The 16,916-nt window shown below is 46.4% G+C and overlaps 1 protein-coding gene across 8 annotated transcripts in view; it reads left to right on the top strand.

The window, feature by feature from the left end:
* PTK2B (protein tyrosine kinase 2 beta) overlaps positions 1–16,916 on the top strand; it is a 358,085-nt gene that overhangs the window by 94,766 nt on the left and 246,403 nt on the right. For all 8 annotated transcript variants that reach the window (XM_053383797.1, XM_053383802.1, XM_053383801.1 and 5 more), the window contains 6 exons: positions 840–929; positions 4,422–4,626; positions 5,968–6,076; positions 7,141–7,206; positions 9,091–9,216; positions 14,643–14,789. In XM_053383797.1, the coding sequence (XP_053239772.1) occupies positions 840–929; positions 4,422–4,626; positions 5,968–6,076; positions 7,141–7,206; positions 9,091–9,216; positions 14,643–14,789 (743 nt within the window). The remainder of the gene's footprint in view (positions 1–839; positions 930–4,421; positions 4,627–5,967; positions 6,077–7,140; positions 7,207–9,090; positions 9,217–14,642; positions 14,790–16,916) is intronic.

Raw genomic sequence — 16,916 nt, 5'->3', positions numbered from 1 at the left:
CAGTCCTTCAGCATCTCTAGTTAAATGGGTTGGAAGTCCCAGGACCAGAAAGGGTCCCCAAACAACCATTGCTCGTATACACGAGTATTTGGTGGTGGGTATTTGAGGACGCGGGTGGCACTGTGGGTTAAACCACAGAGCCTAGGACTTGCCGATCAGAAGGTCGGCGATTCGAATCCCCACGACGGGGTGAGCTCCCGTTGCTCAGTCCCAGCTCCTGCCAACCTAGCAGTTTGAAAGCACGTCAAAGTGCAAGTAGATAAATAGGTACCACTCCGGAGAGAATGTAAACGGCGTTTCCGTGCGCTGCTCTGGTTCGCCAGAAGCGGCTTAGTTCTGTTGGCCCCATGAGCTGGAAGCTGTACGCCGGCTCCCTCAGCCAATAAAGCAAGATGAGCGTCGCAACCCCAGAGTCGTCTGCGACTGGACCTAACGGTCAGGGGTCCCTTTACCTTTACCTTTACTCATACGCTTGGCCTGAAGCGAGACCTCTAGAACCCAGAACGACAGCAGGCTGGAGGACTTCCGTACTGCAAAGCCATTTGATTTAGGGAGGGCATGCAAAACGTCTGAGGTCCAATTCCTGACATCTCCAGATAGGACAGAGAAGGTTCCCTGCCTGATACGCTTTAGAGCTGCTCCTATATTTGAGGGCCACATGGAGATGGAACGTTGTGTCAAACAATAAAAATGTGTTTTTGAAAGATTGAAAATGCAGCAATCAAAAATATAGCGAATGCAGAAGCCTCCGCTCAGTTGTAACCTTGCTGGCTTGCCTGTGCTTTGGGAATAACTGGCTCTGATCTTTCCCCGCTCCCCCCTCGCCTTCCTCAACCCAGCCTCGGTGACTCGCCTACCCATCAAGTGGATGGCCCCAGAGTCCATCAACTTCCGCCGATTCACCTCTGCCAGCGACGTTTGGATGTTCGGTGAGTGTCTGGTGAGAGACGACAAGAACTCTGGCCAATTTAAGTTCCAGTAGTGGGAGTGGTCCCCACTTGCAAATCAATAGTCAATTGTAACAAAAACTAATCCATTCAAAAGTACGTATTCTGACAAGGATTACAAACTCAAATAGAGATTTCAAACTCATAAGGGTATGTGTAACACAATAATTTGTCACAGTATTAGAGATTATGAGTAGAGATAAGTTCATGTTAGTCCATAGTCAGAGAGAAACGTAGAAAATAAAAGGACATATTTATACGAGTTCTTCAAACTTACACGACCCCTTAAAAATTAGGTAAGTAACCAAATGTTGTATAATACTGTTTTATAATTTATGATAATTTAGAATTTAAATGTATTTTGATGTAATGTTTGATACTTCCAGCTGACGAAGGTGAATACAGTGGTACCTCGCAGACGAATGCCTCGCAAGACAAAAAACTTGCTGACGAAAGGGTTTTTTGTTTTTTGAGCTGCTTCGCAAGACGATTTTCCCTATGGGCTCGCTTCGCAAGACGGAAACGTCTTGCAAGTTTGTTTCCTTTTTCTTAACACCGTTAATACAGTTGCGACTTGACTTCGAGGAGCAACTCATAGAACACGGTGTGGTAGCCTTTTTTGAGGTTTTTAAAGACTTTGGTGATTTTTGAAGCTTTTCCAAAACTTTCCTGACACTGTGCTTCGCAAGACGAAAAAAATCGCAAGACGACAAAACTCGCAGAACGAATTAATTTCGTCTTGCGAGGCACCACTGTACATCGAAATGGGGCCCTGTCCTGGCTTCTGATCTATAATTGACTTCTGACTTCTGCTCAGTGATTGAAATTAAGACCTTCACGTCAAATCTGACTATGGACCAACATGAACTTATCTCTACTCATGAGTTTGAATGTCAGAATACATACTTTTGAATGGATTAGTTTTTGTTACAACTGACTATTGATTTGCGAGTGGGGACCACTCCCACTGTTGAAACTTACATTGGCCAGAGTTCTTGGTGTGCTTTTTTCTTGGTATATTTATATATTTATTAACAAGAACTCCAACTTACTTTAATGCTTGGAGGAGGCAGCAGCAGGATCCGTGCCTGCATGCTCCGCCTCCAGCAGAGGCTGGAAACGGAGGGAGCCACATGCAACACACTTAGGAATTGCAAGGGGTGTTTTAAGGCAGGGGTTGCCAACGTGGTGCCCTCCAGATGTGGGGGCGGGGCCTATGATTCCCCTTCTCCCTGCCCATTGGCCATGTGATGTGAGCCTGGTGAAAATTGTAGTCAAAAGCTCCTAGAGGCCATCCCATTGGCTACCCTTGTTTCAAAGGTAGCCAAGGTGGATGAACCTGCTGTGTGTTAAGCTTGCAAGTGGATGATGTGGTGGATTCTTTCAATAAATAAATAATAATAATTCTGCACATCATTGTGATGTTTGAGACAGATTTAGAACCGCAGTGGCTGATGGGAAGCCCACAAAAAGTGGCACCCACATCACAGCTGTCAACCTTCCCCCTTTTTAAAGGGAAATTCCCTTATTCCAAATAGGATTCCTTGCTAGAAAAGGGAAAAGTTGACAGCTATGACCCACATGTGTCACACGCAGGAGGAATAAGGATATAGTTTGAATGCTTCACCTATGGGTTTATAAATCATTTGCTGTGTCAAGACGAATAGATGTTGTTCATATTGCAGTTGTTATTTTGAACGGAATGTAATTCAGACGAATGAGATTTTGGGACGCAGAAACAAAGTAAATAATCAAACCATCAATTCTAGCATGCGGGAGACCACCTAAATCATATAGTTTGGCATTTGAATGACTGGGATTAGTAATTGTATTATAATTTGGCATTGTTAGAGTGTGAGGCTACCAATGGATTATTGTAATTGAAAACTGATAAAAATTATTGTCCAAAAAAAACCCCCAGAAGTGGCATCCACAGGACTAAAAATCACACAGGCTTATATAGAGGCATTTCTCCAATTTAGCTTTACACGTGCGTAGAAATTACGTCACATTCTCCGAGGACAAGCACGTCTCCATTATTGGAGCTGGATACTGGATCCCGTGGAAGGAACAGGGCACCTCCTCTCTTATCAGGCTAGCTGAAGGCCACATTTTGCAGAAATATTCCCGACACATTCTTAATACAGTCTGAGTATGCAGATTCTCCCACCAGTGTGTGTGTGTATATATATATATATATATATATATATATATATATATATATATATAATAATAATAATTTATACCCCGCCCATCTGGCTGGGCTTCCCCAGCCACTCTGGGCGGCTTCCAACAAAATATTTAAATATCGTAATGCATCAAACATTAAAAGCTTCCCTAAAGAGGGCTGCCTTCAGATGTCTTCTAAAAGTCTGGTAGTTGTTGTTCTCTTTGACATCTGGTGGGAGGGTGTTCCACAGGGCGGGCGCCACTACCGAGAAGGCACTCTGACTGGCTCCCTTTAACTTGGCTTCTCGCAGTGAGGGTACCTCTTCACACTCTTTTTCTTTCTTTTTTTGTAAATCTCTTCACATTTAGGTTAGCCTTCAAACTTCATTCCCACTGCAACAACCAGTAACAAATACATACCAAATAAACAACCAATAACAAATAAACAATATTGGTTGCAATAAACAACCAATAACAAATACATACCAAATAACTTGTCCCCAAAGGCACATCAAATGGCCATGGATCAGCCATCACTTAAAAGTGCAGCAAGCTGATGCTGTTGGCAAAACCCTAGTGGCATTATAAAGGCTACCCACAGGTGCAATGAATCACATCAGTTTTCAGGAAATTTATCCAAAATCTAGCAAAAAGAATACAAAGAGTAGCCATCTTGTCAGAAAACGTAAATAAAACAATTGAAATCTAATTCAGTATTCAAACCACACACACACACACACCCTGGGTGCAGAGATTTAAATAGGTAAATCGGTCAGAAAACTTAAATAAAACAATTGAAATCTAATTAAGTATTCAAACCCCTCCGCCCCCCCCCAGGTGCAGAAATTTAAATAGGTAAATCAGTAGGAAAACTTAAATAAAACAACTGAAATCTACCGTATTTTTTGCTCTATAAGACTCTCTTTTTCCCTCCTAAAAAGTAAGGGGAAATGTGTGTGCGTCTTATGGAGCGAATGCAGGCTGCGCAGCTATCCCAGAAGCCAGAACAGCGAGAGGGATTGCTGCTTCCATTGCGCAGCGATCCCTCTTGCTGTTCTGGCTTCTAAGATTCAGAATATTTTTTTTCTTGTTTTCCTCCTCCAAAAACTAGGTGCGCCTTGTGGTCTGGTGCGTCTTATAGAGCGAAAAATACGGTAATTAAGTGTTCAACCCCCTCCGCCCCCCAGGTGCAGAGATTTAAATAGGTAAATCAGTCTGGTTTCTTGCTGGTGCAATTTCGTGTGTCCCACCAATCCCTGCATCTCTCTCCCACGCTCTCTTCTCTTCCTGATTTCTCCACCTCAGCCGTCTGCATGTGGGAAATCCTCAGCTACGGGAAGCAGCCCTTCTTCTGGCTGGAGAACAAGGACGTGATCGCGGTGCTTGAGAAGGGAGACCGCCTGCCCAAGCCCGACGCCTGCCCCCCCATCCTCTACGCTCTGATGACCCGCTGCTGGGATTATGACCCCAGCGACAGGCCCAAGTTCAAAGAGCTGGTCTGCAGCTTGAGGTGAGTAGGAGGGTAGCCTGTGGTTACCAGATTTTTTTCAACGAATCCGGGGACATTTTGATTTTATTTTTTGAAGCTGAGTAGCAACAGGGAGTCAATAGTGGGGATGGTGAGGCAGAAGACCCAAGCACACAGGCATGTTGTGTAAAGGTGCAAAGCCCTTCTTTCGCACCTTGTGAAACATAAATGCGCAGAGTTTTTAAAAAACTGGACAACTGCCAGCCGCCCGCAGCTCCTGAGCCTCCTCCAATCAGTCAAAACAAAGGGTGAAGGGGGCAGGAGATCTGTAGCGCTGGACACCCCCAGTTCCCCTTTGGCAGTCCTTCCGGCAAGGAAAAATGGCAGGCACCCCAGCAGCAAGCAGCTCCTGAAGCCAGCCAGAGCCAACTGCACTACCAGGCTGGCTCCGGGCTGCCGCTGCCACTTTTCCCGGGGACAGATTTGCAAATCTGGGGACATTCTGGGCACGGAATTTGTCCAGGGACAGATTTGGAAATCTGGAGACTGTCCCCAGGAACCAGGGATGTCTGGTAACCCTAGGTTAAAAAAGGTAATGGGACCCCTGACCATTAGGCCGACTCTGGGGTTGCAGCGCTCATCTCGCTTTATTGGCCAAGGGAGCCGGTGTACAGCTTCCAGGTCATGTGGCCAGCATGGCTAAGCCACTTCTGGCGCACGGAAACACCGTTTACCTTCCCATCAGAGCGGTACCTATTTATCTACTTGCACTTTGACGTGCTTTCGAACTGCTAGGTAGGCAGGAGCAGAAACCGAGCAACGGGAGCTCACCCCGTCGTGGGGATTCGAACTGCCAACCTTCTGATCGGCAAGCCCTAGGCTCTGTGGTTTAACCCACTGCGCCACCCGCGTCCAACCCTAGGTTAGCCATTACAAATCTGAAATCTGCACTAGCGAAAGCAACATTCTGCAAGCTGAATAAATCACATAAGCAAAGTTGCAGAATTCCCTTGGTTCTGCAGATTCCATTCCACAATGCACGTGGTTTCCCATAGCATAATTCGTTTTCTAAACACTGGAGTAATTACAGTGTAATTAATGAACATGACTAGGTTATGTCCATTCATTTCAGTGGGCCTACTCTGAGTCTACATGAATTGAATACCATCCATTGTTTGCTTAGAGAACTGCCTTACCGGATTGGATAAGTGCAAACTTCAAATGATGGCAGTGTTTCAGTTCGCACGTTGATTTGAGAAGTACAAGTTAAGAGTAAAAGGCAAACGAAACCCAATTACTCCCCCATTCCCATTAAACGAAATGAATGAAACCCCCACAGGCAGTTCTGCCAAGCTGAATTGCTCTTTCCTTTTTTGATTGCAGTGACGTTTACCAGATGGAGAAAGAGATTGCACGGGAGCAAGAGAGGAACAACCGCCACCGGCCCCCCAAAATCATGGAGCCCCCCTCTTCGCAGGAGCCCCCTCCAAAGGTGAGAAAAGTTCATATGCACAGAGACAGGCTCCAAGCACAGGCCACTCTCTTGCCATTGCGTTCAGTCAGATTCTCCCATGGGAAAAGTTCTTCCAAGTGGAAGAGTGTTGCAGGAATTTATGTATAGGTTGGGGGAGGGTTGCCCCTCCAGCAGATATCATGCACATGCAGCCCACTACCAAAACCAGCACAATCACTTTTGTGACTTGTCCCCACAAAACACTTCATCACAGTTTCTTCCTATCTATTCAAAGGGCCTTTGCTGCAGAATACCAAATGTAAGAATTCACGGATAAATGTTTCTATGTACGTACTGGCCCACTGGGAAAACTTCAGAAATTCCTATAGACATGTGAGCTCAGCTCCTCAGCAGCCCCTCTGCCTGAGGGATAATCCCTGGCCTCCTGATACCTGAGTGCCAGACAGGTAGCCATTCCAGAAATAACAAACTCAAATGAAGACGAAAAGGTGTGATTGTTGACTGGGAAACAGGGAAATGTAAATATCTCATTTGTTACACTTGATGGGTGTTTGGTGGAGGGCAAGGAGAACCATGGGGCAGGGTCCAGGATGCACAGATTCCTGCCACCAGACCTCCCCTTTCATGATGTAACCATGATGTTTTAGTGATGTAGATTTGGGGGGAGGGTTTAACATGGGGATTGTAAAGGTAAAGGGACCCCTGACCATTCGGTCCAGTTGTGGCCGACTCTGGGGTTGCAGCGCTCATCACGCTTTATTGGCCAAGGGAACCAGCGTACAGCTTCCGGGTCATGTGGCCAGCAGGACTAACCATGCAAGGCTGAAAATAAGAATATTCAGAGCACTCCGCTTTGATGCACAGATTCTGTGACTTTTTGGTGTGCTGCAAATATAGGTGTTCGGTGTGTTTTTGCGACATGAGAGTAATGCATGTTTGTGCATATTTATAAATGTTTATATTGATATATATATATTGATATATTGGGTGCTTGTTTTTTATAAATGGGTGAAAGAGCCAAGTCCATGCTTTGTTTCCCAATATTCCTTTGACGCTCATCAAGCCTCCCTTCTTCCCCCCAGCCAAGCAGACCAAAGTACAAACCGCCCCCCCAGACCAACCTGCTGGCCCCCAAACTGCAATTCCAGGTAAGACCAGGGACTTCCCGTTTGTCTCGTGTTGACTGTTGCATTTTTGTTCCTGCCGAGCCAAAGATGAGTGTTTTTCCTGCTGGATTTGTAGCAGCTGCTTGATGCTTGTCAGGAATTCCTGCAGCTGCCGGAACAAGACTTCTGATCTTTCTGTTTATCGCTTCGAATTCCTTCCCAGAATCTGGTTTTAAACCCTTGCGCTTGCTGCCCAACAAAATGTTGCCGGTGCCAGCCTGCCAGCCAGCCAGCCATGCCCATCTCCTAGAGCAGGCATAGGCAAACTCGGCCCTGCAGGTGTTTTATAATAATAATAATAAAATAATAAAATTTTATTTATATCCCGCCCTCCCCAGCCGAAGCCGGGTTCAGAGCAGCTAACAACAGTAAAATAATACAGCATTCTAAAATCAATTCATTATAACATCAGTTCAAATCAAATTGATGGCAACTATTTTTGGGACTACAACTCCCATCATCCCTAGCTAACAGGACCAGTGGTCAGGGATGATGGGAATTGTTGTCTCAAAACATCTGGAGGGCCGAGTTTGCCTATGCCTGTCCAAGAGACTCTGTTCCATTCCTCTCCCCCAACGGATGGACTTTTCAACACCAAATACCCATATACACCCCCTGCCTCCCCCTTGCCTCTTAACAGCCCCCTAGGGAATCCCACTGCCCCACAGGGGGCAACCCCACCTGCTTTGGGAACCGCTGCTCTAAGTCCGTGGAGCACATCTAGCCTCGGACGTCCGGTGGGCAGATTGGCAAACTGAACTGGCTGCTCGTTTTTGGAGCGGAATAGCAACCATTTCCGTCGCCAGCCACCGCTCACATCAAGCTGGTTTCGGGTGCCCCTTTTGGAACGGGATTTCCCAAATTTCTGGTCTGACAATCTTGAGGGAATGCCCACTACTTCCCCTTACCCGGATGTAAGATGTGTAGGAATAACGGAGGACGGCGGGAGGTTGGATGCAGGTGAGCCATGCGTGAGACTAGCTGTGCAGTAAGGTAATGGTAAAGGGACCCCTGACCATTAGGTCCAGTCGTGGCCGACTCTGGGGTTGCGGCGCTCATCTCGCTTTATTGGCCGAGGGAGCCGGCGTACAGCTTCCGGGTCATGTGACCAGCATGACTAAGCCGCTTCTGGCGAACCAGAGCAGTGCCCAGAAACGCCATTCACCTTCCCACCAGAGTGGTACCTATTTATCTACTTGCACTTTGACGTGCTTTCGAACTGCTAGGTTGGCAGGAGCTGGGACCGAGCAACAGGAGCTCACCCTGTTGTGGGAATTCGAACCGCTGACCTTCTGATTGGCAAGCCCTAGGCTCTGTGGTTTAAACCACAGCGCCACCCGCATGCCTCTTAGCTGTGCAGAGGCTCCTGTTATTAGCAGAAGCCAACAATTGGAGACAGTAGTGAAACCACTCTGAACATGACGTATCTCCATCTAAGCACATTTCCAGCGTTGTCAAATACACATGTCAGCAGGTGTTTCCCTAAAATGTTTTCCCCAATACTTGATTACGTCTGTGTCCCCGCTCACGCTCCAGCCAAGCTAGTAACCAAATCTGTGAGAGGACAAACGGTCAGGGAGGAAATCCTGTTTGCTAGCCAAGAGGCCACAAGTTCATGGAGTGTGGACGCAAGGCTCCTTGGCACGCTCTGGCATGCCAGGTGCGAGGTGTGCCTCAGCACAGGTGGAGCATCAAATCTCACAAGATGGCATGGCTGCCCCCGTCGCAAACAGGTGGCCTCTTTCTCCTTCCTCTGCCTACTGTTTTTCTCTCCGTGCCAAAGTCTCCTGAGCCCTGTTTGTGCGCCTGCCGCCTATGCTGTGTCTAGAGTTTTGTGCCCGCTGCCTTCTGCTTACGCCTCCCCAGGTGCCCGAGGGTCTGTGTGCCAGCTCGCCAACGCTCACCAGCCCCATCGAGTACCCGTCTCCCGTCAACTCCTTGCACACCCCGCCGCTCAACAGGCACAACGTCTTCAAGCGCCACAGCATGAGGGTAAGACGGGGCTGGTGGGAAGCCTGGCGCCCGTTCTGCACTTGTAAGAACCCAGCCATTTTGTGTGGAAGCACTGTGGAACTCCCTGCCTCTTGATTTCAGGCAGGCGCTTTCAACTGCCCTCTTTTCGGGACTGCTAGAACCATTCTTGTTCAGACAAGCCTGTCCAGACACTTAGAAACCTGGTGCGAGATTTCACCTGGGTGGAATCTGCAGACATATTTTTTTAAAAAAACACACACTGTGAAAATGCTTTATTTTAAAACGTTTTGAAAAATACATTGAATTTTGCATAGCTCACTGTCGCCACCTAGCACCGCATTTGCATATTGCACTTTACAATTCGTTTAAAACATTTTATTTGCAGCTGTGTAGCTGAGTCCCTGGTTTTGGTTATTTTAGCTTTTTGAAATTTTTCTAATGATTGCTGAATCATTTTTCGCATCAAGAACATTTTGTTGTCTTTTTTGCTTTGAGGTTTCTTTGAGCTATCAAGCGGTGTATAAATTTTATAAAATAAATTCAAAAATGAAACCTCAAAGATAAGCAGAAGTTGGGGATAGGAGAGAGAGAGAGAGAGAGAGAGAGAGAGAGAGAGAGAGAGAGAGAGAGAGAGAAGAGACCCCAAGACCCCTCTGGCCCAGCCCTCTCTTTTCCCAGTGTGGCCATCCACACAACCAGCTGTCATGGATGCTTTAGCAAAGATTCCCTGCATTGCAGGGGGCTGGACTAGATGACCCCTGGGATCCCCTTTCAACTCCACGATTCTACGAATCTCAGCATCTGGGAAGCCCATAAGCAGGACGCAAAGGCAGCAGCCATCTCCCTGTTTGTGATTCCTAGCAGCTGGTGTTCAGAGGGGAAGGGAAGCAACTCAGCCACAGGACACCTGCTTTGCATGTAGAACATCCCAGTGGTTCAGTTCCCAGTGGCAGCTGCCGGTAGGGCTGGGATGAGACTGCTGCTGCCAATCAGTGTGGACCGTGCTGAGTTATATGGGCCCAAGTTCTCACTTGGTTTAAGGCAGATTCCTATGTTGTATACCACCCCCAAGACAAATCTTGGAGGGGATATGAAGGATAATAATAATAATAATAATAATAATAATAATAATAATAATAATTTATTATTTGTACCCCGCCCATCTGGCTGGGTTTCCCCAGCCACTCTGGGTGGCTTCCAACAAAGATTAAAAATACATTAAAATGTCACACATTAAAAACTTTCCTGATCAGGGCTGCCTTCAGATGTCTTCTAAATGTCAGGTAGTTGTTTATCTCTTTGACATCTGATGGGAGGGCGTTCCACAGGGTGGGTGCCACCACCGAGAAGGCCCTCTGCCTGGTTCCCTGTAGCTTTGCTTCTCACAGCGAGGGAACCGCCAGAAGGCCCTCGGAGCTGGACCTCAGTGTCCGGGCAGAACGATGGGGATGGAGACGCTCCTTCAGGTATACTGGGCCAAGGCCGTATACCTCAGTCAGAAGGAGAGCATTCCCTCGTCCCTCTAATCCATTTGACCCCCAACCTGCAAAATGAGCTGTTCCACATTTCTATCTCTGAATTCACAGTAGAGAAATGGGGGGGGGGACAGGACATGCGTTTCCAAAGCTTTTGATTTTGGGGGTGGTTGAATGCGTACCGCACTGAACAATGATTTTGCACCATTCATGAAAAGGCTTTGGATTTCCCAGGCGACGCGCAGTCCAGTGGGTCGTCGGACTAGGCCTCACCATGTCTGTGTTGTGTTCGCCCCACACGTCCCCTTGGTAACTCTGAGGGGCTGGGGTCCTGAGCCCCCCTCTCAGTCTCGTGACAAGCAACACACGGGCAGAGGCACCCTTCTAGCGGTACGATGGACTGAGCCTTAACGGGGCTGAAATAGATCGCACAGCAAACTGGGCCTGTGTCCCCAATGAGAGCTCTGTAGCAGGCCGCCATTCAACAGGTGCAGCCGCACTCCTTGCTGTGTACAGCGTGAGAGGAGGCACTGCAACTGTTGGAAGGGCACACCCTTGTCGCATAGCCTTTGTCGTTTGTCCTGCCGCCTTCGCCGCTTACGCAAATGCTTTCCCCGATTCGCTAATATCGCCCCCCGACTGCCACTCACCCCATTGCTCCTAGCTCTCCTCCGCCCAGTCCAGACGTCATATTTGTTCTGCAAAGTTCCGGAAGGCTCAGTGACTCCGTTAACCCGGGACAGCTTCCATGGGAGGTGAGGAGAAAAGAGGAGCGAACGCTGTCCTGTGGTTCTGTGAACCCACTTTCTAGCTGAAGCTCTCCAGTGACTCTGGAAGGACATTTCTGGAGAACTTTCTAGAGGAGGTGCAGAAACCCAGTGCATTTTCTTTGGCAGAGGTGGAAGAACAGGGGTACAACAGGAGAGGGTGCACCTCCATAGGCACAGTTACGGAAAAATCTAGGTGTGAGGCTGCTCAGTCACCCAGCTGGTCAGGCAAAGCCCACAGGTCCCTGTGGAATAAAGGAAGGAGTCCAGCCACCAACCAGAGCAAATAGCTGTAGACCAAAGTTTATTGAGCAATAGGTTCAAAGAGCAAATTTGAACCCCGAGGATGGGGTGACAAGGACTTTTAAAACTTTCCCACCATATCCCAGAATACAGTTCATACAGCATCATTGATACATCACTGGCATGTCACAAAAGGGGAGGGGTTAACCTTGGCAAACATGTCCAGACAAGTCCTTGGTACAAGATTAGCATAAGCAGACATGTCAGGGCAAGACTCAGGTATAAGATGAACATAGACAAATATGTCTTAAGTACCCACCACCCAAAAGTACAATAGAAGTTCCTTTGCATGTCTGGAGCCTGAGGCAAGTCAGGTGATGAGATTTGGCTTCCCTTGGCTAACAATGAGCCCAGCAATTGTCACCTCTGGGAACTTGCTGGAGTCCCTTTTCAAGGGGAAAATAGCTTTGGAATGGAGGAAACTGGCAAAGGAGATGATTTTATATTATTTTTTAAAGCTAGGTAACTTCCCTGAGCTGTCAAGTTGAAAGGATACATTCAGGCATAATATTTGTAATATTTAACTTTAAAGGTGTGCCCCCCCGTAATTTCCATAACAGCACATATCTCCACATGTGATGGGAGTGCCCCAAAATCCAACTATTCTGGACAACAGCCATACGAGAAATATGTAAAATAACTAAGTAAGTATTAGAAATTACCCCAGAATTGGCCCTACTAAACATCTTCCAAGACAATAATGCCCATTTACACCACAATAATGCCCATTTACACCATTTAACCCACCTACTTTCAGTAGCCAGAAACACCATAACCAGACACTGGAGAGACCTGTCAGGAGTAAGCATGGACCAATGGTACCAAATAGTATGGGAAACAGCCTTACTAGAAAAATTAACCAATAAACTGAAACTGACACGGGGACAAATAGAAGAAGACGCCTTCACCCCGGTATGGCTCCCCTTTATCATGTACACAGCCCAACAAGACAATGACAAAAATCCACCAACAGCATACGAATCAATATGGCTAACCTGATCCAAAACACCCACCCACCCCACTCACACACTCACACAACCACACAAACAACCACACCTTGGCCAACCCCAACCTCTCTCACCACCAAGTGAATAGCACAGAACCTGCACGAGCGACGCTGACACAAAACCCCACATATATTAAGTATAATAGAAACACCCCCACCCAATCCCAGCCCCCCACCCCCCCTTCCCCTTCTTCTTCCTAATGTCTCAACAAATGAAAGTGATCTGTAAAAAATGTTATTTGGAGCAAAAAAGGGAGAGAGAGACTTTTGTAAACTAAGAAAATCTTTAATAAAAATACATTTTTTAAAAAAAACACACAGGCACAATAGTTAGCAGGAAACTCCCTGTGGACAAATCCACTTCGGAGCAGAAATAATGAGAGAACTTGCTCCTCTGTGCAATTTCAAATCTCTTTGTCTCTGGGCAAGAGATTCCAGCAGTAAAAGAGATGGGAAGCTGCGCCCTTAGAGATGAACACAGCTCTTCTGTGAATGTGGGGCTCATCCACACTTGGCCCTAACCATAATTCAATCGTATCGTGCACCAATTATTTCCCTCCGGGTTTGAGAGTTTCCGCTCGCTGTTTTCCACAGGTGTGCCTTGTGAAATTCCGATCTTGTGCCCTGGATTGAAACACAGTTAGGCAAAATCCCTCTTCAGAACTTCAACGCATCTGAGAAGATCAAATTTAGCTGGGAACATCAGGTTTTCGCAAGGCTCAGTTGTGGAATGACAAGAAAAGTTCTCGAACCCAGGGGAATTAATAGGTACAGGATTCGGTCAAAATTAGGGTCAAGCAAAAGTGTGGGTGAGTGTCAGAAGGAGATGCAGCTTTCCATACATTAAAAACCATTGAACATTTCCCCCCGGCAAAATAATAATAATCATCATCATCATCATCATCATCATTTATTATTTATACCCCGCCCATCTGGCTGGGTTTCTCCAGCCACTCTGGGCAGCTTCCAACAAAGTATTAAAATATGTGAAGCACAGTGGGAATTGTTTTTTTAAACTACTGTTGCAGACACCAATCGCCTTCAACTATTCGCACCCCCAGAGATGTTACTCTTCCTGTCATTTACACAACCTCTTAGACACACACAAAATCATCCCTAATTTAAAAGGGATCCTCAGCAACCTTTAAGAACACAGGACACAGCCTTGTAGGACCAGGCTATCCATCTGCCTAGTCTAGCAACCTGTCTCCAGCAGTGGTCAGCCAGATGTGCCTGGGAAGCCAATTCTATGATTAATCCCTGGGCCTCGCGAGAAATTGGGGGTGAACCTGGGAGTTGCTAGCACAAGAGAAGCGAGGCTTCTGGGAGTAGCTAGCACAAGAGAAGTGAGGCTTCTGGGAGTTGCTGGCACAAGAGAAGCGAGGCTTCTAGTAGTTGCTGGCACAAGAGAAGCAAGGCTCCTGGGAGTTGCTGGCACAAGAGAAGCGAGGTTTCCGGGAGTTGCTGGCACAAGAGAAGCGAGGCTTCCGGGAGTTGCTGGCACAAGAGAAGCGAGGCTTCTGGGAGTTGCTAGCACAAGAGAAGCGAGGCTTCCGGGAGTTGCTAGCACAAGAGAAGCGAGGCTTCCGGGAGTTGCTAGCACAAGAGAAGCGAGGCTTCCGGGAGTTGCTAGCACAAGAGAAGCGAGGCTTCCGGGAGTTGCTGGCACAAGAGAAGCGAGGTTTCCGGGAGTTGCTGGCACAAGAGAAGCGAGGCTTCCGGGAGTTGCTGGCACAAGAGAAGCGAGGCTTCTGGGAGTTGCTGGCACAAGAGAAGCGAGGCTTCTGGGAGTTGCTGGCACAAGAGAAGCGAGGCTTCTGGGAGTTGCTGGCACAAGAGAAGCGAGGCTTCTGGTCGCTCACTGTTCTTCTTCCCATGCTTTTGCCTGCAAAGGAGGAGGACTTCCTCCGGCCCAGCAGCCGAGAAGAAGCCCAGAAGCTCTGGGAGATGGAACGGGCCAAGATGAGGCAAATCCTGGACAAGCAGCACAAGCAGATGGCAGAGGACTACCAGTGGTTGCGGCAGGAGGAGAAGGCCCTGGTGAGTCCACCTAAGCGGCAATACGGGCGGCCACAGGGATGGCCACTGGCAAAGCTGAGATCCGTTTCCTTCTAGCCTGCCCAAAGCAGGCGAAGCCCCCTCTTTCTTTAGCAGCTGTTAACAATTTATATTGTATTCTCGGTTTCTTCCCCTTCCAGACATATCGTGAAATTGCTTTTTGCCATTCTTTAAAAATTGCTGCCACCTTGATTATAGGAATTGATTGAAACAAATCATTGAAACATCTTTGGTAGCACATTCATTTTTATAGCTGAAATCCTTCCCCAAAATGGTAATTTCATTCTTCCCCATATTTCCATGTCTCTCTTAATTCCATTCCACAGTTATTTTGAAATAAATCTCTATAGATTTATATTTATATATAATCTATATTTATAGATTTATATATTATAATATATTATTTATTTTATATATATATATATATATATATATATATATATATATATATATATATATATATATTACAATCTATATAGATTTATAAATCTATAAATCATTGTGGTTAACCAGATTCCTAAATACTTAACTTTTTTAACTACTTCTATACCAATTTCCTGCTGCAACATATCAACCAAGTCTTGTTCCATATTTTTAACTAATATTTTAGTCTTGCTTTTGTTTAATTTAAAACCTGCTACTTGTCCAAATTGTTCTATTTCTTTAATAACTTCTTTGGCATTATTTAATGGTTCTTCTATAGTTAGTACCAAGAAGAACTGATTTCAGACACATGGAGAGGAGCTCAACGTAGTACTAAGCAGATGGTTCTCCTGATAGAATGCTCTGCCCTCTCCTCTCCCTGGGGTTCTCCTGACAGCCCCCAAACCAATTGTGGGGTGGGGGACGGGGGAGCTATTGCAGACTTCCTTGCATAGACTTACACTGGGGGGACCCGAAATTGCACCCAGCCCACGGATTCGGGAGTTGCCATATATAGTGGGGAAGATTACCGTATTTTTCGTTTTATAAGATGCACCAGACCACAAGATGCACCTAATTTTTGGAGGAGGAAAACAAGAAAAAAATATTCTGAATCTCAGAAGCCAGAATAGCAAAAGGGATCGCTGCGCAATGGAAGCAGCAATCCCTCTCGCTGTTCTGGCTTCTGGGATAGCTGCGCAGCCTGCATTCACTCCATAAGACGCACACACATTTCCCCTTACTTTTTAGGAGGGAAAAGTGAGTCTTATAGAGCAAAAAATACAGTAACCTACCAGAGGAAGCTTTATCGCCTCCTGATCAGGGACGGGGAACAGATTTGATTCTGTTCGCATTTTAACGCAAATCCACCCGATTTGCACTTTCCCGAAACAGCGACACGTGAGCTCGGATGCAAGTATCCTCTGGAATTTACGTTTCTCCGAATTTTGCAGTGAAATTGTCCAGCCGCAGGGTGTGTAAAAATGCATACGTTAGAGGGACACGTGCCTTTAAAATGCACACGTTCATGAAAATAAACGTGCAGTGTGTTAGGGAAAACCGCTAGCCAAAATGTATTGGTGAAGAGAAACATGCACTAAAAAAATTATTGTTTTGTTTATTTGTTGAATTTGTATACCACCCTTCATCCGCAGTGCTCAGGGTGGTTCCCAACATAAAAATGCAAGATTAAAAACATGAAATACATAATAAGAACAAGGAGAAACAACCAGAAACCAATGACACACACCCCTAATCCTCAAGGTTTAATGGGGACCTTAAAAAGAGAGAGAGAGATTGCCAAAAATTAGGCAAACTGAACTTAAGGCAGGGAAAACGAGAAGCTGGAAGAAATTTAAAAAGTCTGGGAAACCACTGTATTTTTCGCTCTATAAGACCCACCAGACCACAAGACGCACCTAGATTTTGGAGGAGGAAAACAAGAAAAAAAATATTCTGAATCTCAGAAGCCAGAACAGCAAGAGGGATCGCTGCGCAGTGAAAGCAGCAATCCCTCTTGCTGTTCTGGCTTCTGGGATAGCTGCGCAGCCTGCATTCGCTCCATAAGACGCACACACATTTCCCCTTACTTTTTAGGAGGGAAAAAGTGAGTCTTATAGAGCAAAAAATACGGTAATTCATTCCTGCTTGTGATGCCAGCTGAGGGGGTTTGTTAAGAAGAACCGA

The sequence above is a fragment of the Podarcis raffonei genome, chromosome 3 (genome assembly GCF_027172205.1).
Source record: "Podarcis raffonei isolate rPodRaf1 chromosome 3, rPodRaf1.pri, whole genome shotgun sequence".
NCBI classification, from domain to species: domain Eukaryota; kingdom Metazoa; phylum Chordata; class Lepidosauria; order Squamata; family Lacertidae; genus Podarcis; species Podarcis raffonei.
The sequence above is the reverse complement of the archived record's forward strand: the minus strand, read 5'-3'. Positions and strand labels throughout refer to the sequence as shown.